Source organism: Mytilus edulis, chromosome 3, assembly GCF_963676685.1.
Source record: "Mytilus edulis chromosome 3, xbMytEdul2.2, whole genome shotgun sequence".
NCBI classification, from domain to species: domain Eukaryota; kingdom Metazoa; phylum Mollusca; class Bivalvia; order Mytilida; family Mytilidae; genus Mytilus; species Mytilus edulis.
This window is the reverse complement of record NC_092346.1, coordinates 25,772,273-25,797,513: the sequence shown is the minus strand read 5'-3', so window position 1 is coordinate 25,797,513 and position 25,241 is coordinate 25,772,273. Positions and strand designations below refer to the sequence as shown.

Here is a 25,241-nt window from a genome sequence, read left to right as displayed (position 1 = left end):
TTGGCAGGAAAATTGAACCATTCAATTCGAGTGTACATGTCATGTCACTAAATTTGTATCTCCATTTTAAGGATAATTTAAATAGACTGAAAAAAACTGCTTAAGACTTGTATTTCTTAAAATAATTTCATCAAGCTCATTATTTATAATTTATAATGAATGAGTATATCAATTAATTTGAAAATCATTTTTAAAAAGTTGAAAACTATTACAAACAAAGTGTAATGTGAATCAATTTTGTCTATATTAGATAATTCCTTGTTTATTACTCTTATATAACAATCCAACTAAAATATTAGGAAGGTAAAATTAGTGATGTTTAAAAATTTATGGAGTAGGTTGGTCATAAAAATATATGATCGTAAGGAAACGCTTAGAATTAAATAAAATATTCGACGGTCATGAAACAATAAGATTTCTTCATTTATCATCAAATAATATATTTGCACCAAATTGAAAAGAAGAAAATGCACATTACACTTAACATTAAAAGTTAATCCGAGTAGATATTCAATATTAGTGCAGAAAATGCATATTAAGCATATGTATAGTAGAAGATGTAAGCTAAACCGTTTTAATATAAACAATCCCTTAAAAAATATACATGATGAAATTTTATTTATGCACATTAAACCTATTGCACATGGTTACAAATTCAAACCTTAACATATGCTACTACTAATATCATTCTTGAATCCTTTTCAGTACCATTATCGGCCTTCGTAGATTAACATTAGATACAGTATTAATAAGTACATACTTGCAACATAATTTAAGAATTTTTATATGATATAAGTATTCCTGACCATTCAATCACTCTCAACGCACAGAGCTTCTCTGCGATTCCTTATATTTGAAACAGGAGTGTCTGATTAATTTTGCTTTTTTTTTTATCAATTTGTTTGACTGTGATACGAGTGAGAGGTCTAGCTAGCTATAAAACAGGTTTAATCAACCATTTTCTAAATAAGAAAATGCCTATACCTAGTCAGGAATATGACAATTACTATCCTTCCGTTTGCATTGTTTGAGATTTGGATTTTGCCAGTTGATTATGGACTTTCCGTTTATAATTATCCTCGAAATTTGTTATATTTTGTTATTTTTTTTTTTACTCCTCCACTAAAATATATGTATTGATAAGATTTAAGAACGATAATATTTCTTACCAGCAGTAAATAGCATTGTCGTTAATTTATGAAATAAGAACACCAATGTATATAAGTTTGTCTGTGCATCTTTGTTTCTAAATGAACATTTTGACAAAGTTAAAATTGTATTAGTGTTGCCAAATTATTTCATGTTTTAGTACAAATATTGATTTATTTACAAATACGTTATCCATTACGTAATTTTAACTCAATATTTTGGTGATTCATTTCAAGTTGAAATTCTATTATGGTTGGCTTTATAACTAGCTTTCAGGAAAAAATGATAATGTTACTCCACCTTAAAAGTTGATCAATTCGCACATTATTGTCCTCTTTTCATGTTTTGTTTAATCTTTTGACTTTCAAGAAATATTATATCATGTCCAGGCATTCCGTTGAAAACATCAAACGTTCAGACAGACAAAAAATAAAATAGAATAGACAAACTCGAGAGTGTAATGCTGGTACCTATGATGAGTTTATCGAATACAAACACGGAATCACAAATCTAAACAGAGAGAAACCCTGAAATTCGACAATGTAAAATTTAAGAATCTGAAAATACTCATGGATCACCGGTCATGAAATTTCAAAAGGGACAGCAAAGACAATCGCTCACGATCTGTCAAAGTCAGAAAATTCACATCTGATTCAAGGATCAACGTAGCAAAGGTGGTACATGAGTATATTTAACTGTATAATTCATTCATGATTGCAACAAACTTGATATGCTAAACTTCGATTTAATGAGAAATGCAACAACTTTGGTTTGTTCAACTTTGTATCATTGATGTATGCAGTGAAGATGGTATGATAAACTTTGACTAATTGATCAATACTGTAACGTTTGTATGTTAAATATTTATTCGATACTCATTTTGACTTATTTTTTCATCTTTTTAGATGACAAAATAGACGGTGTTGAACAAAATAAAAGTAACAAAATTTATTTAATTTTATTTGAGGTACTAAACTGTAACATATAAAGGACAATGACACATCTGTAAAACTTTTTTTCTTGTAAAACGTGTACATTTCCTTTTACACACAACTTTCATGCAATAGTTTAAATACTCACATTTATTTTCTTCTATTCAATATAATTATGTTTGACTGTCCCTGTGGTATCTTTCGCCCCTATTTTTTATTATTGATCTTATTATTATTAAATTTTGATTCATTCTGAATTTTAAAAAAAATATCGAAATCCCCAAACCACTGTTTTAAACGTTGTCTCGAAATGGCCATACATATTTATATTTCAAATGACGATTATAGATACAACTGTTCATTTGCATTTGCGTGAACGGAGCATGTACACGTTCAACTGAATCAAAACATGTTACATAATTTAAAAATATTTAGAAATTATACAAAATGAGAAGATGCAAAGGGGCAAACTAAAAAAAAAAGTCGTAGATGGACAAACAACATCATGAACAAACGATCAACGGAAAGACAAAAAACGGTCGCCAAATCTATACACAAACCTCACTGTAAGGAACAGCAATATAAACCTGAGAAAAAATTGGGATCGTGAAATAATAATAAAAAAAATGAATAAGAAACTGTTGAGAATTCAGAAATTTCATGTAACTTGAGAGCCTCTTCTCGCAATACACAGTAAATACAAAAACTAAATGCTAAAGTGACCTATTAATAATAAAATACAAGACACGTTGCAAATTTTTGTAGCAAAAGGCACTTCCGTCCTTCGTGCCGAATGTGGTTACCACTTTTAAGTATTTAGCTTACAAATCCAAATTCTGAATCCATTAACTGTCAAGTAAACGTTTGATTACAAACAGTGTTTTCCGATCTTCTAACTATCTCACTCCTATCAAAATTCTTGTTGAAGACTTATCCCAATCGTATACTATACGTTTTTTCGAATACATACATACAATGGATTTTATTTATCAATGAACCGTTTCTTTATTTAAACCAGATTTAACTTGATTTCTTGCCATCTTAAAAAACGTTGTTGAAAAATTTAATGTATGTTATTTCATCTCACAAAGATGTATAAAGTTATGTTCCTGTCTTAGTATGCAACTACTAAAAGCTTATAGACTAAATTGTACAATTAATAAAATCTTTTTTAACATTGACTGTTAGCTATGTTTATGAGAAAAATTTCGACAAAAGCAGGAAATGCGAGTTTCCATGAAGGAGCCGCTCAAGCTTTTGTTGTTTGTGTCACTGATTTGGATTCTTGTTCTGTGGTGTTCTGTCTCTTCTTAATGATAATGAAGACAATTCCGTTTAGAACACCACCAAGATTAGAGAAGGTTGTGACTGCCTGGAAAAGCAACTGTGGAACATCCTCGACCAATTGCCATGCTCCATATATTGCCATGGCCCACCATTGAATGAAGAACGCCATTACAAACATCGACATGGTTTTCGCCGCTTTGTGTGCACCTTTGACAGACGCTGCATTTTCCCCAACGGTATCTTTTAGACGTTTACCTTCTTGATGAATACGAAAATACGTCAGCCCGTAGAACACACTGTTGAGGAACAGTACTGCCAGCAATGGAACAGTTGTAAAGAACACACCCATTTGCTTTCCATTCACACCATCAAAATAGCAGCTAGATAACAGATAAATAAAAACAAAACATAATGTTAAGTTAACATAACAAGATCTTATTTATAAAAATGATAGCACGATGCTTTTTAAATCAGAGTGCATAGTTTTTGGTATGTTTAAGATATTGTCTATGAGGTCAAACACGTAACAAATAGAGAGCATGCATGAGCTTAAAGATGAATAAAAGGATATAATGTAGAGATACAGCAACATAACGAGACTTGACAAAAGAAATCTTGAGGTCTATATAAAGTCTTTAACATTAGATAAATTTCTTTTCAATATATCCAGTTCCAAATCAATTTGAATTAAATCATTTCAGTGATTTCGATATGCTTAAAACAGCAACGATTGAGAATGTTAAGATAAACCAAAAGTCAAAATTCGAAGATAGACGAACAACATCATGGCCAAATGATCGATGGAAAAAAGAAAAAACTCTCGAAATCTTATTTACGTCTTCAACACAGTGCAATGCTGATTTTTTCTTGTTCGAATTTTTTTAATGACGAGCGGAAGCAAAGACAAGATTATAATTTATTTGTAAGTTTTCGTCCTACAATTTGAAAAAAAGTAAAAACCTGTAGCCCTTTTCACAAAAAAATCGTAAGTCGAAAATATTCCTTAACAATTCAACTAAACATTTTTAAAATTTTATTTTAAGATTTTTTGTGAAAAGTGCTACTGACTTATGAGTTGCGTATATTTTTTTTTATTTTTTTTTTTATTAAACTACTGTATTAGCATCAACATATTATGTATATCAAACTATATTATAAATTCTTATTGAAGTTAAACTCACAAAGAGCCATTTGGTCCCATCTGGTCAAGAGCTATCCCGATAATTCCTCCAATTGCAGGAACCACAAATATGTAGGTTAAAAGTCTCCAGTCATTTTTCCCAAAATTAATCTGCTTGCCAAAAAAGATCAACATAAAGGCGTTGATGGCTACGATATTGACCATTAAAGTTTGTGCTGTTATAAACACTGCAAGCATGAACCCGTAAAAAATACAGATCCCTTTTGGATGCGGGTGATCCTGTGTGATAACAATATGCATGTGATCCATAGTATGTGCAACATTAAACAGACAGTCGCAAATCGCCATATATACTACGAATCGTTCGCTTCTTGACCATGAGAAAAATGTTTTGTAGCTTTTTTTCTTGAATGATACTACTATTACACAAATAGCTGATATAAAACTCAAAAATATACATGTTAATGCTGGGACATGTATAATATAGAACTGACCATTGTCCAAACCGGCCAGATCCAAACTGTATCCATCTTTACCCATTGTGTATCTTACGAAAGGAAAAATATAACTGTGCAACAGAATCTAAAACAATATGTAGGACATTATCTAGGTTTCCATGACGACATATATACATACAAATATTTACCAATCAATGTTAACCTGCATATCAACGGAAGCTGTAGCTAAAGCAAATTGTTTTTCCTTTACAATTATTGAAGAAATCTTGAAACTGGTTCACAAGTTCAGGAGTCTTAATATTAGTTCTAATTTTGATAAGCAGCACTACGCGTGGTTCTAAAACTTATCATATGAAATGTTCTTGATGCAAATATTTGGAAGGAGAAATACATACTAGAATCTAAATAGTCAAAGGGAACGAAAGCCAAAATAATAGAGTCAAAATTAACTATCAAAAAAATGAAATGAAATTTTATTCGTGTATCGTAATCTTATAAATTTTAACATTTGATTACAGTATAAGTATTAACTAAATCTTTGAAAAATAACCTTCTGTTTCTCAATGATGTTATAAAAAAAAACGAAGTTTCCTTGTTACACAGTCCCTCATGTAGATCTATGCAAATCATCTTTCTTTCAAATGGGTTGACATACACTTTGTATTATATCAAGCATCACGAAAAAAATTCCTTTTAAATGATAAGAGATTATGTGTTCGGATATTTCAGTGAATTATATTGCAGTGTTTCCAGCTGATTTGTTTTCGTCATTGTGTGAACATTCAGTTTTCTGTTAAGAGTTTGTCTTTTGTTTTGTCTTTTCATCTTTTTCTCTTTTGATCATAGTGTTGTCTGATTTTCTTTTAATTATAAAGTTTACAAAATAGCATTACTTTCAGGAACTGCGCATGACAGCATAGTCTAAATTTGAATTTTCTGAAGCATATGGTTAATGAAGACATCGCGTTTTATGCAATTTTTATTGTTTAAAGTTTTATTTTGAGTGTTCTCTGTATGCATTTCTCTCTTCTTCTTCTTTAAATTATAGATTTTACAAAACATCATTACTTTCAGGAACTGCGCATGCCTCTTGTGAAACTGCATAGTTTTAATCGGAATTTTCCAGATCATATGGTTAAGGGAAACATCCCGTTATTTGCCATTTGTATTGTTTCAAGTTTTATTTTGAGTGACTTATACTTTTCTTTCAATTATTTCGTACCCATGTCTTGGTTTCTACTTAAATGAATGACCAATAACTGATGAGCTCTCTGTTGAGCAATTATACCTTTTTACAACCTTCATTTTTGATTTTGCATTTTTGATAAATTAGAATAAAGTTGACCGCCACGAAATAGCACAATAGTTCTGATAAAAGTGTATAATACCAATCAATCAAACAATCATTCAAATTTATTAAAAATATTGACAATGAGTGAGATAATGAAAAGTATGATTGCCTTTTTGCATATATGTTTTATTAGATCAATGTGACGTCATTGACTTACCGTTTCTGATAAATGTAACTAACTTGTCTATGTTAAAGCAAGTATATTTTGTTCCTCCTTATGGTGGTATTTTGACACCAAACAATAGTTTATCTTTAACAAATATATTTTTAGACATATCCACTTTCCAGTGTATTTTTTCGTACCGAATCATTGTAAAAAAAATGACAAATGGGGAATATATTTTGGAAAGAGGTACATGTTATACTATTGGTAGTGTATGTTCATGAAATTATAATGACTTTGCACGGTGAACAACTAGAAATAAAGTTGATAATGAATGTCCACACATTCCTAAATCGTGGTATATTACAGAAACGCATGTTTTTTGGTGAAGTTATCTTCAACTTGTGTAAATAGGATTGATGGATTGATTTTTGCTTTTTAACGCTATTTTGTGGATTTTTCGCGGCAGCCAGTTTTATTGGTGGAGGAATAAAAGCAACAGTAGTATGCCGCTGTTAGAAATTCATAAATCGATTGAGAAAAAAAACAAATCCGGGTTGCAAACTAAAACTGAGGGAAAACATAGGGAAACTGACAACCCTAGTCAATTAAAATTGGAGTCGAGTGCAACCACACGAGCGGGGTTTGATCTCATAACCTCAGCGTTGGCTGGCTGGTGATTACAGTTGTTTCTACTTAAACCGCTCGGTTACCGAGGACCCTGTGTAATGAGGAATGTTAACCATAACACTTTCATTCTTATAATCAATACATATGGGAGAGAGCATACATTTATTTCAATAAGTACACTATATTGTATACTATTTGATTTAAAGAAAGATAAGAAAAGCCGTCGAATCGCTGAATTTTTCGAAGTCCTTCGTTTTTCTGCCGACTTCATAAGCTACTTCTTTACAAGCAGAACCAAACACAATGAAAGTCCCAACTATGTACTGGCTTCCGAAGCTGCACAAAAAACCTTACAAATATAGATTTATTTCATCTTCCAGCCATTGTTCAACTACTAAATTGTCTGTTTTACTTACTAGTACACTTGGTACAATAAAAAAACCTGATAATAAATTGTTCAAATAAGGCCTTTGAAAATAGTGGAATTAATTACTTTTGGAGTGTCAAAAACTCGTTGGAAGTACTTGATAAATTGCATGCATATATTGGTGATTTTGAATCTGTTCAAAGTTTTGATTTTTCTACCCTATATACCACTTTGCCTCATATTCTTATTAAGAAAAAATTCACATCCCTAATTAACTGGGCATTTAAAAAGTCGGAATGCGAGTACATATGTTCAAACTCTTTTAGATCATTTTTTAGTAGCAATAAACAAAAGAACTATGTCAATTGGACATGCTTTGATACTATTTATGCACTTAAATTTTTACTTGATAACATTTTTGTTCGCTTTGGAGATTCCGTATATCGTCAAGTTATTGGAATTCCAATGGGGACTAACTGTGCACCACTTATTGCGGACCTGTTTTTGTATTGTTATGAGTTACAATTTATGACTAAAATTAGCAAAGACCCATCAAAACAACATTTGATACAAAAATTTAACAATACTTTTAGATATTTGGATGATATATTGGCTCTAAATAATGACGACTTCAGTATGTATACTAAAGAAATTTATCCTGTAGAACTTACTTTAAATAAAGCTAATGATAACAATGACCACTGCCCTTTCCTCGATCTTGATATCTATATCATAAACGGGAAGCTTAATACAAAAATTTATGATAAAAGAGATGATTTTTCATTTCCTATTGTTAATTATCCATTTTTAGATGGTGACGTTCCCTTGTCACCATCTTATGGTGTTTATATATCTCAACTTGTACGATTCGCTCGTGTATGTAACAATGTATTAGATTTTAGCGAGAGAAATTTATGTATTACTGAAAAATTATTACACCAGGGTTTTCGATATCACAAACTGGTCAAAACATTTACTAAATTTTATCACCGGTATAAGGAAATAATTCGTAAATATAACTCAACATGCAGACATCTTATACGTTCAGGTATTTCACATCCAAAATTTTATGGAAATATTCTTTATAAAGCACAAAAATGTCAGTATTCTCCTCAGAAACTAACAAAACCTTTAAATAGACTTATTAAAAGGGGATATAGTTACGATACTGTTGTCAGGTCATTAAAGATTGCATATTTTGGCTTTAACATTGATTCACTGATAGGGTCTTTGCATCGGAACTAAACACATTTACTTCTAAAAAAACAGTTGTTGGCATGACACGGGTTATGTTCTTCTCATATATTTTATGATAGTATGATACTAAACCCCTAACGGGAGGGATTGTACCTGATATTCATATGATGAAGACATAATCTTTCAATCAGTTTAATTGAGGTCTGGAGCTGGCATGTCAGTTAACTGCTAGTAGTCTGTTGTTATTTATGTATTATTGTCATTTTATTTATTTTCTTTTGTTACATCTTTTGACATCAGACTCGGACTTCTCTTGAACTGAATTTTAATGTGCGTATTGTTATTCTTTTACTTTTCTACATTGGCTAGAGGTATAGGGGGAGGGTTGAGATCTCATAAACATGTTTAACCCCGCCGCAATTTTGCGCCTGTCCCAAGTCAGGAGCCTCTGGCCTTTGTTAGTCTTGTATGATTTTAAATTTTAGTTTCTTGTGTATAATTCGGAGTTTAGTATGACGTCCATTATCACTGTACTATTATGCATATTTTAGGGGCCAGCTGAAGGACACCTACGGGTGCGGGAATTCTCGCTACATTGAAGACCCATTGGTTGCCTTCGGCTGTTGTTTGCTCTATGGTCGGGTGGTTGTCGCTTTGACATATTCACCATTTCCTTTCTCAATTTTATTTTTTACAGAGTTTGTCTTTAGTGCCGTGTGGAGACAGTAGAGTGCCTCCCCGTGCTTAAGGTTTATGCTCTTATATTATACTAGATTATGGAGTGTGTGTCCGAGCGAGAACTTCTCTATGTTCATTACTTTAGGAATATCTATCAAAAAGTAGTATTTTAATATTCAGCCCCATTCATCTATTTAGTCAGACGTCAGTCGCTACCTTGATATACCCTTTCTTTTTTAAATTTGTCGGGTAACTTATGACAATAAGCATTTGACGTCTTGAGCCGAACAGTTTTATCATTTTTACACAATTTAATCTACTGTGTGATGGTTCATATTCTGGACGCCAGTCTTTGCTCCTTTGTAATAAATCTACATACCAAAAAACAAATATGAAGCTTAGAAATGGAAAAATATTAAATACTAAACTCGTTCAAAGGGTATCTACACGTCTCAATCTTCAGAATCGCTTATCTAAAAATACTACTATAGCTAACGTTTTTAACAATAAAAATCGTGGTTACCCTTCTATCGATAAGTGTCATGCCAAAAAATGACTTACGTGTCCCCGTCTTTCCACCAACAATACAGTAAGGTCCACATTTAATGGTCGCACATTTTCTCTAAATTTTGAAACTGATATTACTTGAAAAACAAACAGTATTATTTATTTACTCACATGAAACAAACCGGGATGCGGTATTCAGTACGTAGGTGAAACTGGGCGATATTTATCTAAACGCACGCAAGAACACCTGTATCGTTTTAAAAGACCCAATAAATTCAAAAGTATCATTTATCAACATCTTAAGAAGCACAGTCATCCTATTAAATATTTAACAGTTCAACCTTTAGAAGTAGTAAATAAGCAGCCTGGTGAATCTCATTCCAAGTTTGTACGATCACGAAAAATAAATGAATTAAATTGGATTAAAAAATTACAGACAGTCTACCCTCTCGGTCTTAATGATAATATCATGGGAATTGGCAATATATCAAGAACCGATTCTGTTAACATTTTGGATATAGTTTCTAAAACTGTTCGTAAAAATCGTTCTCATGGACGCAGAAAAAATCGCAATCAAAGAAAATTTCGGACCAACCATACAAATATTTCGGACCTAATTTCCATTTCAAAAAACAACGGCAGACATTATCTGTTAACCAAGCTTTGTTCTTTACCTATAAATAAATTAAATAAAATTTTAGAGGATTGCAACACAATTTCATATTACAGTCCTAAGTATGAAATTGTCCAAATTATAATGGCATATTGTTATTCTAAACTGTTTCCAAAAATTGATCGACCTGAAGATCATAAAAAACATTTTATTAAAATAAAGTATGTCAATAAAGGTTTTGATTTTGTAAATATTGCCGGTATTTTTAACGACCATTCTGTTAAAGACCAAATTCCTGGATATTTTGATAATACTGAACTCCCTCTCATTTGTTATATTTACAAGAAATCTACCCGAAAATATGTGTTTAATTACAGCCAATTGTGTAAAGATGTAAATATCACTGAAAATACACCTATGTCGTGTAATTGCAGTAATTCAGAATACACCTATGGACCAATTTCCCATGTTATAACAGGAGACCTTAACATCGTTCGCGACCGAGAGTTAAAATCATTCCTCAGTAAAGGACCTAAATATCGTCCCCCGTCAACTATTAACTGGAATGAGTGTCGTAATATCATCAACGACTCACTCCGCGCCTACTGTTTGAAATGGGTAAAACGGGAAAAAGCTGACAAAAAATCTTTGGACTCTTTTATTAATTCAGTAATGAAGATAGTTGATATTCGAATACAACATTTTAAAGAACATTTTACCCTCAACAAAAACTATAAAAACCCTATTTCGCGTATCAAAAATAAACTAACAGAACTAGCCAAGGAATTTGTTTTTGTCCCGGCTGATAAAGCTGCTAATAATATCATTATTGTTTGACGTAAATTTTATATAGAGGTTCTGCAAAAGGAAATCACGAATTCACCAACATTCCAACTGACTTCATTTTCAGAAAACGACATCTGTAACAAACATAAACTTTTAGCTACTTCTTTACAAGCAGAACCAAACACAATGAAAGTCCCAACTATGTACTGGCTTCCGAAGCTGCACAAAAAACCTTACAAATATAGATTTATTTCATCTTCCAGCCATTGTTCAACTACTAAATTGTCTGTTTTACTTACTAGTACACTTGGTACAATAAAAAACCTGATAATAAATTGTTCAAATAAGGCCTTTGAAAATAGTGGAATTAATTACTTTTGGAGTGTCAAAAACTCGTTGGAAGTACTTGATAAATTGCATGCATATATTGGTGATTTTGAATCTGTTCAAAGTTTTGATTTTTCTACCCTATATACCACTTTGCCTCATATTCTTATTAAGAAAAAATTCACATCCCTAATTAACTGGGCATTTAAAAAGTCGGAATGCGAGTACATATGTTCAAACTCTTTTAGATCATTTTTTAGTAGCAATAAACAAAAGAACTATGTCAATTGGACATGCTTTGATACTATTTATGCACTTGAATTTTTACTTGATAACATTTTTGTTCGCTTTGGAGATTCCGTATATCGTCAAGTTATTGGAATTCCAATGGGGACTAACTGTGCACCACTTATTGCGGACCTGTTTTTGTATTGTTATGAGTTACAATTTATGACTAAAATTAGCAAAGACCCATCAAAACAACATTTGATACAAAAATTTAACAATACTTTTAGATATTTGGATGATATATTGGCTCTAAATAATGACGACTTCAGTATGTATACTAAAGAAATTTATCCTGTAGAACTTACTTTAAATAAAGCTAATGATAACAATGACCACTGCCCTTTCCTCGATCTTGATATCTATATCATAAACGGGAAGCTTAATACAAAAATTTATGATAAAAGAGATGATTTTTCATTTCCTATTGTTAATTATCCATTTTTAGATGGTGACGTTCCCTTGTCACCATCTTATGGTGTTTATATATCTCAACTTGTACGATTCGCTCGTGTATGTAACAATGTATTAGATTTTAGCGAGAGAAATTTATGTATTACTGAAAAATTATTACACCAGGGTTTTCGATATCACAAACTGGTCAAAACATTTACTAAATTTTATCACCGGTATAAGGAAATAATTCGTAAATATAACTCAACATGCAGACATCTTATACGTTCAGGTATTTCACATCCAAAATTTTATGGAAATATTCTTTATAAAGCACAAAAATGTCAGTATTCTCCTCAGAAACTAACAAAACCTTTAAATAGACTTATTAAAAGGGGATATAGTTACGATACTGTTGTCAGGTCATTAAAGATTGCATATTTTGGCTTTAACATTGATTCACTGATAGGGTCTTTGCATCGGAACTAAACACATTTACTTCTAAAAAAACAGTTGTTGGCATGACACGGGTTATGTTCTTCTCATATATTTTATGATAGTATGATACTAAACCCCTAACGGGAGGGATTGTACCTGATATTCATATGATGAAGACATAATCTTTCAATCAGTTTAATTGAGGTCTGGAGCTGGCATGTCAGTTAACTGCTAGTAGTCTGTTGTTATTTATGTATTATTGTCATTTTATTTATTTTCTTTTGTTACATCTTTTGACATCAGACTCGGACTTCTCTTGAACTGAATTTTAATGTGCGTATTGTTATTCTTTTACTTTTCTACATTGGCTAGAGGTATAGGGGGAGGGTTGAGATCTCATAAACATGTTTAACCCCGCCGCAATTTTGCGCCTGTCCCAAGTCAGGAGCCTCTGGCCTTTGTTAGTCTTGTATGATTTTAAATTTTAGTTTCTTGTGTATAATTCGGAGTTTAGTATGACGTCCATTATCACTGTACTATTATGCATATTTTAGGGGCCAGCTGAAGGACACCTACGGGTGCGGGAATTCTCGCTACATTGAAGACCCATTGGTTGCCTTCGGCTGTTGTTTGCTCTATGGTCGGGTGGTTGTCGCTTTGACATATTCACCATTTCCTTTCTCAATTTTATTCGATCCTTGTTTGGAAGTTGAAGAAATAAGGTCACAACACAAAACTAACCTTCAAGCACCAGAATCATCCGATCGTTAGTTTCACAATATATTCTTGTAGAAAATCGATTTCAAATTGATTTCATGAATTTTCTTTTTAAAAATTCATCTGTAATATCGAATAGTGAAAAAATACCAGATTACAACATGTAGTAATTTCTGCTAATCATAATCAATTATATTGATAAGACATTTAAGCGATCCATAAAAACATATAATGTAGATCAACATTAGATGAACTACTTTTTATGTTTTTTACTGACCCAACATCGTAAAAAATGATCAAAATCATATCAAAATTCAAAGAACTCAAATGCTAGCATACATAGTATGCTAAAAAATAATTCTTAGGAAAGTCATAATTTACCAAAAAATAAATATGCATTGTTTAATCATACACTGACTGCCGTAGTCGGACTTAATGTGTTTCTAATATTAAATTTGGAATGTAACATGCCTGTTTTATCCAAAGTGGAATACACGTGACGGCAAAATTAAGAATAATTGAAATATCGCGATTTCTTAGCAAGTTAAGACTCAATGTTAGCTTGCTTTTGATTCTTGCGAGCATTCTTTAAAACTGTATAATTCAAATTATTATTGTGTTTTTGTTACCGTTAAGCAGTAAAATATTATCATAGTGTTTATGTAATTCCTGTACTTGTTTAGAGTGTATGCCAGTAGTGATCTAAAGTGCTCTTGAATGTTTCTTGTTCAACTGGTGACAACGTCGTCTTGTGCATGATATGAACAAAATGAAAGATCTAAAGTAAATAAATTAACCCTTCTATATTGTCATGTGCCTGTCAGACACCTAGTCAGATGTTGTCATATGAAATATCTTAATGTTTGTAAAAATAAAAAAATAAGAAGATGTTGCATGATTACCTTTAATGACCTGTACCATACAGAGACCAAATGACTCATATGTCTTGTATGGAAGCTGTCTATTGGGGTTTACCAAACATTCGTTTTTATCTAAAGAAGAAAAATATTTATAGAAACAGTGCTATACATTATATATAAAAAATGTTTTTTTTTGTGTAAAACTATTTAAAGATAAACTGAAAAAAGACCACCATTTTTATAATTTATATACTTTTTTACTGAAAATAAATTTAAGATCAGCATTTGAAGTATTATACTCAACAGTGACATAGAAGCTTTGTCGATTTGATTAATATTTTAGCTTACATTAAAAGTAGGACTAACGTTCTTTTTAGTAATTTAAGAATTTGTAGATGCCAACGGAAGCTAACAAACTGAAGACCTAGTTTATTTAATCCTAAATTCAGATTTTTTTTATAAATTCAATTTCAATTACACGCAGTATCTGCATGTGCTTTGTGCCAACTAGTTCGTGTTGAAATATAGGCTAATTTATATTTTCAAGAACGTGGGAAAGTCAATTAACTAAATTTTTTTAAAATTTCAAAACGATTGATGTATTTCCAATATTTATAAAGTAAATACATCAATCGAATAATCAAGTAAAAACAAACATCTAAGACTGTACTATACATAGGCAGCGGAAGTGATTTAAGATTTGAGGTGGGATTAATAAAACAAAAACAGAAAGAAAGCCAATACCCCAAAAATAAGCACGGAAAGACTAAAATTAACTTGTACGAGATCAGAAACAGGAACGTTTCGTTTTTCTTTATGAGGTAATATTTTGACTGTCCCTTTGGTATCTTTCGTCCCTCTTTTAGTAAAATTATCGATTGTAGCATAAATTGGAAACACTCTTTTTTTGCAGACATACTCTACCGGTACTGACAATGAATTTTGATATGATTAATAAATCCAGTCTTCTATGAAACATATGGTCATATTCCTTGAAATCACAAGATTTCATTTCATTGTTGTTAACTATACGGTTAGTGACAAACATTGCATGCATATTCAGAACGGTTGTAGAATAACAAGAAATGTGTTTTAGATCTAAACTCATTTTAAGAAAGGAAACAATAATTTTGGGGGTTCAATTAAATAAAAGACCCTTAAATAATGGTGAATTAAAATGAAGATTCGCAGGAAGACATGCTATAATACCCGGAAACAGTGACTCCGATCCGACCAGTGATTGCTCTTAAGGTGAAATACCACAATTGAGTTTCACCTATTAGTCTTTGTTAAATTTGCACTTTTCAAAAAATTGTGCAGAATTTATCTTTGTTTCAAATAAAGAAATACTTGGCATGAGTAAAGTTTTAACCTGTCCAGTTCTATAGAAAAAAATTAACATAACATTTCATTGATATATATATAATGCATCCGGATGTGACGTACCATGATTTGGTGGTGTTACACCTCTACCATACATAACGTGTGCTTGATGATATCACAGCAAAATAAATATTCAAATCTTAGTTTTGACCTGGTTAGGGGTCGAACCCACAACCTTTCGTACTCGATATTGCTACACTATACCATCAGTCCTCAGAGGCGAATCCGTGGAGACTGAAAAAAAAAACAACAAGTTAGTGTGTAAGAAATGATAAACCAATGCACAGCTGAATTGATATGTTAGTTTATAACATTTAGAAAATGTATACAATACTTAAAATTTTAGAATTATATGTATGGATTACCCTTCTTGAAATGGTTAGTATTCTAGCTTTTTAATATTAAGTATTTTTGGAAAGGAAAACAGTTGTGACAAAACTAATGTTTAACTGAATGAAAAGGGATATCGAAATTAAAACATTTTGAAAATTATTTGTCTGCAAACTTTTTTACTTTAAGATAAATTGATTGAACAAATACTAAAAATTAAAAAAATATTTACCACGATAAATTTAGTGAGTCTTAACATAGGCAAAAAGTCTTTTCTTACTAACGCATGATAAAAATGAAGTCAACTAGGGGCTGTGATATGAAATGCAGTTATATGAAATTAAAATAAAAAAAAAATATCTAAGATAGGATAGAATCAAGAGTGTAAAGCTAAACATAAATTTATCCCAATATTTAGGAAAACTTGGGTATTGATGGTTGGCATGGTCTGTTGTTATGTTCAACATTTCATATCTTCCTCAGTCATAATAACCTTCCATCATTACCGAACTGAACAAAGAAATAACATGACGGGTGCCGTATACGGTGCAGAAAAGGCTTAATCTTCCGGAGCAACCGATTTCACTCCCGGTTTTTAGTGAAGCTCGTGTAGGTTCTTATTTTTTATTTATAACTGTTGATGTAAATATCTTTGGGTTTTTTGAGTCCTTGTTTACTCCTGGGTTTTGATTGTTATTGTCTTCCAATAATTTCTGTTATCCTTGTCGTAATTTCCAATTTATAAATCGCTAAAAGATATTAGAAGATGTGGTATGAGTCCCAATGAGATAAACGCTAAAAGATCTATTTTAGAACTGTACCCAAAGCATTGGTTTTTTTTAAATCTTTGTAACGTAAATTATCTTCAAACGTTCTCATTGACTTTTATTTTAAAAAGTATAACAGGTTAAATCAAAACCTGAAAAATCAGAAATGAAATGCAAAGCACTGTGGAGACTTTTTTCTATTAAAGCAAATATGATACGAATATCTACTCGTAATAATAAGTGAGAATATTGTTTAGAAGGGCTAGCAATTTTCCCTGGAGTTCGGCATTTTTTTATTTTACCTTTTCAATTAGATTGGACGGGAAAAACATCTTTATTTATTTTGTATATTTTTAATCATGATCGATCTGGAACATATATGATTGACAGTTCAGAAAAGTATAAACGATTGACATCATATTGAGAACATACAAAAGAGTTATAATGTTGAAAGGGAAACAATTCCAATGATTTCATGATCACCTATTGATGAATTATGTTCAGTGAAAATATTAGTTTGTGTATGGTGTCAAGTTTACATTTAATTTTAACATACAGAACGAAAGGGTTGGAAAGATGGGTCGAAATATACCAGAGGGACAGTCAAACTCATAGATCGAAAATAAACTGACAACGCCATGGCAAAAAAAAAGACAAACAGGAAAATAATAGTACACAAGACACAACATAGAAAACTTAAGACTAATTGGAATATGACAAGGTAATGTTCAGAACTAACAATTCGAGGGAAAAAAATGACATAACCGATCACAACCTTGTTATTGAGCACATGGAGAGAAGCAGCGCGAAACTTAAGATGTGTTCATTCAAGCAGTTAATGTACCCATAGAACGCACACATGAAAATATTTTAAAATAAAAGAAATACATATCAATATTGTTTGTTAAACATGCCTTAAGAAAACCGAATAGTCTGTCCTTTTCAGTGTTGTGTAGCGCAAATAAAATCACCGGTTCATTATGATTATTATTTTACTTCGAATCACAACATCCACACTATAATTGAAAAAGAGGGACGAAAGATACCAGAGGGACAGTCAAACTCGAAAATCGAAAATAAACTGACAACGCCATGGCTATAAATGAAAAGGACAAACAAACAAACAATAGTACACATGACACAACATAGAAAACTGAAGAATTAACAACACGAACCCCACCAAAAACTAGGGGTGATCTCAGGTACTCAGATCCTGCTCCACATGTGGCACCCGTCGTGAACATGCAAATGAAAAAAAAGGTAATTAATAATAAAAAGCATGATATCGCGACAATTAAAAGAACATCCAATTATAATTTTTCCAGTCGGCAGATGGACACAGACTTGCTTTAAATATTAATCCATGAATATAATTAATTCATTAGTTTGGTCTGTTATTGAATATGGTGCTGCCATATGGGGTACAAAGGATTTATCGTGTATTAATAGTGTGAAGAATAGAGCCATGCGCTTTTTTATGGGTGTCGGAAAATACACACCACATATGTCATTATATGGTGATATGGGATGGATGCCTTGTAGTATTTAGCAATGGTCTTGTGTATTTAGAAACTGGTCACGATTAACAAAAATGTGTGATGAGAGGTTGAATATGGAGTAATTCTTACCGAAAGGGTAGAATAAAAAATTGGCAATTTAGAGTAAATGCCAAATGAATTAGTCTTTGTATGAATAATTTATGTAATACTAATTATAGTCTAAATAACCGCTGTTCAAACTCGTAAATTCATGGACAAAAAACAAAATCGGGGTAACAAACTAAAACTGAGGGAAACGCATTAAATATAAGAGGAGAACAACGACACAACACTACAATGTAACACACACAGAAACGGACCAAGCATCAGACAAAATCCCACGAGAATAACAAATATAACTAAGTAAGAATACCGGTACTATAAAAGTTATCGAAAATGTTTTATTTGGAAAGCAGAAGTGGTTAATAAAATTAATGTCTAATGATACAAGTAAATTACTAACTTACAGATAATTCAAATGTGTAAATACTGTTGAGATTTATTGCTTTAAAAATATGCCTGGTAATTACAGTAGTGCTATGTCTAAATTTCGGTGTGGTGTTGCACCTATTAGAATAGAAACAGGAAGATAGGAGAATATATGTTTAGAAAAATGGTTGTGTTTTAATTGTTATGCTATTGAAAATGAAAAAAAAATGTTTTATTGCAATGTCCAATATATGCAGATTTACGTGATAGCTTTTTTAATCGTGTTAGTCACTTTGAGAATTGTTTTATTAGTATGCTTGATGATGAAAAACTTATATTTGTGTTTATTATTGATGATATGCAATTTTATACTGCTAAAATCTACCATGATATATTATTAATAAGAAGAAGTGTTTAATGATTGTATATAAATTACTTTTACATTATTTTATTTCAATATGTTTTAATCAGGTTCTCATTTCTCTTTTGTTGAGTGTTTTATGTATAAGCTAAAATAAACCGTTTATATAGGTCGATGTAACACATAGGTTTAATACGTGTATACATATGTTTTTTTTTTTTTTATGTATATGTGTTTTCAGTCTCTCGTAACTCTTTTTAGAGTGGCTTATGTATACGTTGTTGTTTATATATTCAAATGTTTTAGATGTATGTACTTAAGGCGAAACTTTAATCAAGTAGTTGTCTTGTCTATAAAGTTGTGATTCCTATCTAATACGAACGCTACTTGGTTCTGGGATGCGCTTGTACCATGTAAGTTTTAGGCTAAAAATTATGAAATAAAGGTACACGGGGTTGGAGCACCAGAATCTACAAACTTATTAAACAGCTTAAACTAAATTGTCCAACTTTTGCTGACTTCTTTTCAACTAATTTAGGCTTGAAATTTTCAAACTGAAATATACAACGAAAATCTATAATTTAAATCATATTAAACCGGACACATTACTTCTAAACGGTTGTAAGTGACACTATACTAGCATCGGTAATAAACCAGGGATTGTAAACGGGTTATACAGATTTTTTACAATGCATTTGAAGTATTTTTTAAAATAAGTTGTCCACAAACTTCAGGCAATTCGAAATAGATTTAATCATTTTGAACATAAAAAATATCAAAAAACAGAGGTTCAATGTACAACCGGTTGTTATTCAAACTAGGATTTTCACGATTGGGTCGTATCGTTTTTTTATTAATTTATTTGTTTACAGGAAATGAAATTATCAAAAACAAAATAAAAGGTATATATGTGTCTTATCAATGTTAGACCTACTTGAAGTTGTTGTAACAGTTCAACCACAGATAGTATCGATATTTACAAGGATGTAAAGTAATCAAAGGATGAGAGTTTAAGCTTCCTTTTGCCGGATATTTGTTTTTTTGCGACTTTAATATTCATTTGAAGTGTGAAAAGACCAGTTAAGTTAAAAAATGTCCAACATGACGACCCTTTTCGCTGCGAATTCTACAACAACTTCTATTGGAGGGGTTAAAACATTAGTTGATGGTTATGATATACCCGTGTACGGAATAAAAGAGGGAACATTTTATAACATTCACGTGCCAGCGCTGATATGTATTTGCCTTAGTTTTATATGCGCATTAACAATTATAGGATATTCTTTCTATCATCAACATTTTTCAACTTTTTTCCAGTGGACAAAAAGCGAGAGATTTGTAGTATACATGGCACTATGTGACGCCCTTTTTAACGCTGCGCATTTTACGGACCATATGCACATTGCTGTTACCAAAACACTACCAAGACCAAAATCGCTTTGTGCATTTTATGGATTTATGCTGGCTGAGTTCATAACTGCACAAAATTTGATGGTGAATATTGTCGCCATTAATGTATTCATTTTAGTATTCTACCGTAAGCACTTAAATTTCGGAAAATGCGACTACCGACTCTTGCTCTACATATTCGGCGCTCCAGCTTTAGGTGGACTCATCGCAGGTTCCCTTGGACAACTTGGACCAAATGGATCATTGTATGTATTTTCTTCATATTAACATATTAGTCATGCATATGCATTGCTGTGTTTGAATCGCTATTATGAAGAAAAAAACCATAGAAAAATATTTGATTTCTGTTTTAATATGAATAACGTTAAATATTCATATTATTACACTTTTTTATTCTTTTAAGAACATGATTAATATCAATGAAAAACATTTAAACGTTTTCATTCGATGAACAGAAAATGTGATACCAAAACTGGTTAATTGTTGTACGCAAAACAATAAAATGATTGATTCGCGTACTTTGCGATCAGATAAAAAGTGTTCTGTTTGCAATGTTACAATACTGAAACCAATTTATGAATTTTCTGTTGGCAAACACTAATCACGAATGTTGCTGTTGGCATTCCGTAGATTGACCTACACTGTTTAATGAGTTCTTTTGTAAAAATATATATTGAAAATTTCTGATATTTTTTTTCTTCTTTTTAGCTGTTATTTTGATGGAATTAAAGGAAAATGGACGGGTGTTTTCTTCACAACAGTACCTCTTTTGCTGGTTGTTGTCATAAACACGATTCTTTACATTTTAAGTTGGTTAAGGATCTACAAAGAAGCCAAAGAAATTAAAGATTCACTCGGAAAGTCCTCTAGAGTTTTAAGAGCTTCACATAAAGCTGCGAAAACAATGTCATTATTTGTCGCAGCATTCTTCGTTCAATGGTGGGCAATGGCGTTATATGGTATTTGGCAGTTGGTTGCTGATGTTCCATTTCTTTTATTCAATTTTGTGACAACATTTTCCAACGTTGGTGGTATTTTGAATGGAATAGTGTTTATCATCATAATGCGCAGAAAACGCGAGAAGGCAGAATCAAGTACTAAAGCCTCCGACGACAAGGTGGGATCTGGACATACCGCATCTACACCTATCCACTCAACCGTACATTCCAACAGTCATTTTGCAAATGTTGTTTAAAGAATTAACGACGCGAAATATATTTTACTTTTGTTTGATACTATTATTCCAATATACTGGAATTTGTTTTGTCATGTGAAAATATGAGTGCTTATAATTCTAACATTAATTTTTTAACTTTGATTTAAGGTGTGCACATTTACCTGTGTCTGATATGAAAGACATATTACATTTTTAACATGTAACGATATCTCATACAAAGGCGTATACATATACGCACGAAAATTGGAGAAGTTAGTATTGGAACATTTCAAACTCACGAATTGAGAATGATCAATTGTGTATCATCACGTACCCTTGTCTAAGAAAAACCACTTTACTGTACAAATACCAACATGTGGGTTCCCATGTAGCTATACGCTGGTGTTTGTACAGTAATGGTGTTTTTTCTTAGACAATGAACAGAGATCCAAGCCAAGGGTATCTTTATCTGGTGGTTATGATACACAGTGTTTATATCCTCTCAAGCATGTACCCCAGTCGAGTTGCCCTTATGTAAATGTCAGCTTACATCGAATTCAAAACTCAGTTTACAACAGCTTTCAAAAGTATAAATTCAAAGAAGGATTGATAAATCCATGGAAAATCATCAAAGAGAATAAAAACAAACCGCAAATGACTAAATCTAAAGAGAACGAAAAACAAACTCATCAAGTTAAATACAGGTTTCCCTTCAAGGTTAAATTCGTCACGAGGGTTTTCATAATAAAAAAGAGGTGATTGCATATCATGTATATAAGCACTCATAACCACCAGATAAAGATACCCTTGGCTTGGATCTCTGTTCATTGTCTAAGAAAAAACACCATTACTGTACAAACACTAGCGTATAGCTACATGGGTTCCACATGTGGAGCAGGATCTGCTTACCCTTCCGGAGCACCTGAGATCACCCCTAGTTTTTGGTGGGGTTCGTGTTGTTTATTCTTTGGTTTTCTATGTTGTGTCATGTGTACTATTGTTTTTCAGTTTGTCTTTTTCATTTTTAGCCATGGCGTTGTCAGTTTGTTTTAGATTTATGAGTTTGACTGTCCCTTTTGTATCTTTCGTCCCTCTTTTATCCTCTATCAAGGATATCAAAATGCGTTATAAAATTATGTTTAATACAGTCACTGACTTATAAAGCTATAAACCACAATAACCGATGACATTGGTAAACAGTTCACACTTCCGCGAGTTGGTCACGAACATAAACTAGTTTCCCTTCAAAAGATATAAAAAGATTGTATTATGGTTTTTATTTGTTGATAAAATCGTATAACAATCTATAACATTTATGTCTTATTCTGTAATAAGGCGCAATAACTCACCTTACTGATTAAACAAATAAACTCATCATAGATACCAGGACCAAAATTTTATATCTACGCCAGACGCGCGTTTCGTCTACAAAAGACTCATCAGTGACGCTCGAATTAAAAAATGTTTAATATGCCAAATAAGGTACGAAGTCGAAGAGCATTGAGGGCCAAATATTCCTAAAAGTTATGCCAAATACGGCTAAGGTATATATTTCGAGGTTACGCCAGCAAGTAAGAAGTGAACCGTAAAAGGGTGCTTTGAAGAAGTAAAAACCCTGATAACAAGGGTTGTTCTACTCTTATATTTTATGCGTTTCCCTCAGTTTTAGTTTATTACCCCGTTTTTTGTTTTTTGTTCATGGATTTATGAGTTTTGAACAGCGGTTTACTACTGTTGCCTTTATTAGCGTAAAAAGTATAAAAAGTAGCAAGGCAAATTTAATATGTTGTGTTATGAAAACTGTAAACTTTGCCATGGCGTTTTCAATTTATTTTCTATTTATGAGTTCGAATGTCCCTTTAGTATCTTTTGCGTTATCTTTTGGAAGTCTACAAAGACAGACATAATCAAGAATTAGACTTTATCAATCAACGGAACTAATGGAAAACAACTGTCATAATCCTGACTTGGAACAGGTATTTCCCAATGAAGATGATTGGTTAAACCTGGTTTTATCGCTAGCTAAATCTCCCTCTTGTATGACAATTGTTTGTACAAGTTGTTCCGTTGTATCGACAAAATTATATGAAAAACCCTTCCATATATTATATGTCAAGTGGACATCGAAATTGTTTCCGATTGCATTATAATTGGAGCATAGTGTATAGTTAGAAAAAACTTATATAACAAAAATTAAAAAAAAAAAACTCAACCTCCTGTTAATTCAAAATAAAACTTCCTTTTTCAATTTGATTAGAGACTTTCCTTTTTCAATTTTGCACGGAGCTCAGTATTTTTTTTATTCTACTTTTTTCAAATGGCAAAAAATCAAAAGCTCGAACAATTCAAACGAATGGAAAACAACTGACACATTCCTGACTTGGTATAAATATTTCCTTATGATGAAAATGTCGATTTCAACTTTGTCTTATAGCTAGATAAACCTTTTAAACATAGAAAGTATTTGTCATGGTTTTGATATTAGAAAATCTCGACAGACCCCTACATTTTCCCCAGCATTTAAGCCTTATAATACATCAGTATTAATTCCGGTTATTATACCGATACTTAGGTTGTCTTTATATTTTTCTTTTCTGTTTAGTCTTTTTTTGGCAATATCCTGTTGGCGTTGTTCGTAATTTTACATCCCGCTATTGTGATTTGATGTTATGTTAAATTCTATTTAAAAAAGACAGTATTTTGTACATATAAAATATTCATTCATTCATTCATGTAGCACAGAGGTGACAACTGATCTCCTTTTGAAATGAAAATTATTAGTGTTTACACGTCCACTGCCAATATATTGTCAATCATAAGTTCAACTGAAAATCTTTTGGTAGTAGATTGTTTCAGTGAGATAAAACAGAGACATTTTCTGGCAAATGTTCTTGTATGTTCCTCTTGTAGATAAAGTCTAATATTTGATTTTGTCAGATTTTTGAACTTTCTCTTTTTTGGAGCTTGAAATGTTTGTTATAATTTTGTATAACCATTCAATACGTTTAAAGGATGATATTTAGAGGTGCAAAAAATAAGATCTCATTCTATTATTGTTGAAAAAAATACTTTTATTTTTCGAATGGAGAGCTGTTTTTAAATGATTTTTATCGCTTTTCTGACCAAACATAGAGATAGTTTCCACATTCACAGTTTATCAAAACTTTTCTTAATATATCAAACTATTGCTGTAAATCATATAGAGATAAAGAAAAAGGGGAAACATCATTGTAATAAGCCCTATAAACAATTTCATTCATAAATGTAAAACAAATGTATGTACATCTGCAGGTAGGTTACCTCTAATGACAACGTTTAGTAGATATCTTAAAATCATACACTTCTGATTCAAACTTTCATCTTTGAGTTATTTAAGAATTTTTCTTGAACGCTATCTTGTCCTTTAAATATGGATACATTCCATCAAGTTGGACATTAATATTGACTGTCTAACCCCTTGTTGACATATTTATGATAAATATAGATATTAATAAAGACTTAGTTTTTGATAAGGTTAAATTAGAAGAATATTATCTCCACAAAGAACCTTCAACTTTAAATATTACAATATGAATGAATATACAGCTTTCATAAAAAGGATAAACAGTAAAGCTTTCATTATTTCCCAATAGTTAAGGAATTTTTTAC

At 31.5% G+C, this 25,241-nt stretch overlaps 2 protein-coding genes across 2 annotated transcripts; one reads left to right on the top strand and one right to left on the bottom strand.

Annotated features, from left to right (window-relative positions):
- Nucleotides 1–2,098: 2,098 nt before the first annotated feature.
- On the bottom strand, nucleotides 2,099–19,998 carry LOC139516075 (uncharacterized). Its single transcript, XM_071305894.1, has 5 exons — nucleotides 19,962–19,998; nucleotides 15,666–15,836; nucleotides 14,262–14,351; nucleotides 4,550–5,056; nucleotides 2,099–3,748 (listed from the first exon to the last, which is right to left on the bottom strand). The coding sequence occupies exons 4-5, from the start codon at nucleotides 5,047–5,049 to the stop codon at nucleotides 3,331–3,333; spliced, it is 918 nt and encodes a 305-aa protein (XP_071161995.1). The 5' UTR covers nucleotides 5,050–5,056; nucleotides 14,262–14,351; nucleotides 15,666–15,836; nucleotides 19,962–19,998; the 3' UTR covers nucleotides 2,099–3,330.
- A 70-nt stretch (nucleotides 19,999–20,068) lies between these two features.
- Nucleotides 20,069–21,749, top strand: LOC139516074 (uncharacterized). Its single transcript, XM_071305893.1, has 2 exons — nucleotides 20,069–20,682; nucleotides 21,146–21,749. Exons 1-2 carry the CDS (start codon nucleotides 20,120–20,122, stop codon nucleotides 21,630–21,632), a joined length of 1,050 nt encoding a protein of 349 aa, XP_071161994.1. The 5' UTR covers nucleotides 20,069–20,119; the 3' UTR covers nucleotides 21,633–21,749.
- Nucleotides 21,750–25,241: the final 3,492 nt, after the last annotated feature.

What these genes read in the sequence shown, in the direction of transcription:
- LOC139516074 (XM_071305893.1), top strand. Translation starts at nt 20,120, where the DNA reads ATGTCCAACATGACGACCCTTTTCGCTGCGAATTCTACAACAACTTCT. An exon ending in CTTGGACCAAATGGATCATT is followed by an intron (nt 20,683 to 21,145) that starts GTATGTATTTTC and finishes TCTTCTTTTTAG; the next exon opens with CTGTTATTTTGATGGAATTA.
- LOC139516075 (XM_071305894.1), bottom strand. Translation starts at nt 5,049, where the DNA reads ATGGGTAAAGATGGATACAGTTTGGATCTGGCCGGTTTGGACAATGGT. An exon ending in ATGGGACCAAATGGCTCTTT is followed by an intron (nt 3,749 to 4,549) that starts GTGAGTTTAACT and finishes TCTGTTATCTAG; the next exon opens with CTGCTATTTTGATGGTGTGA.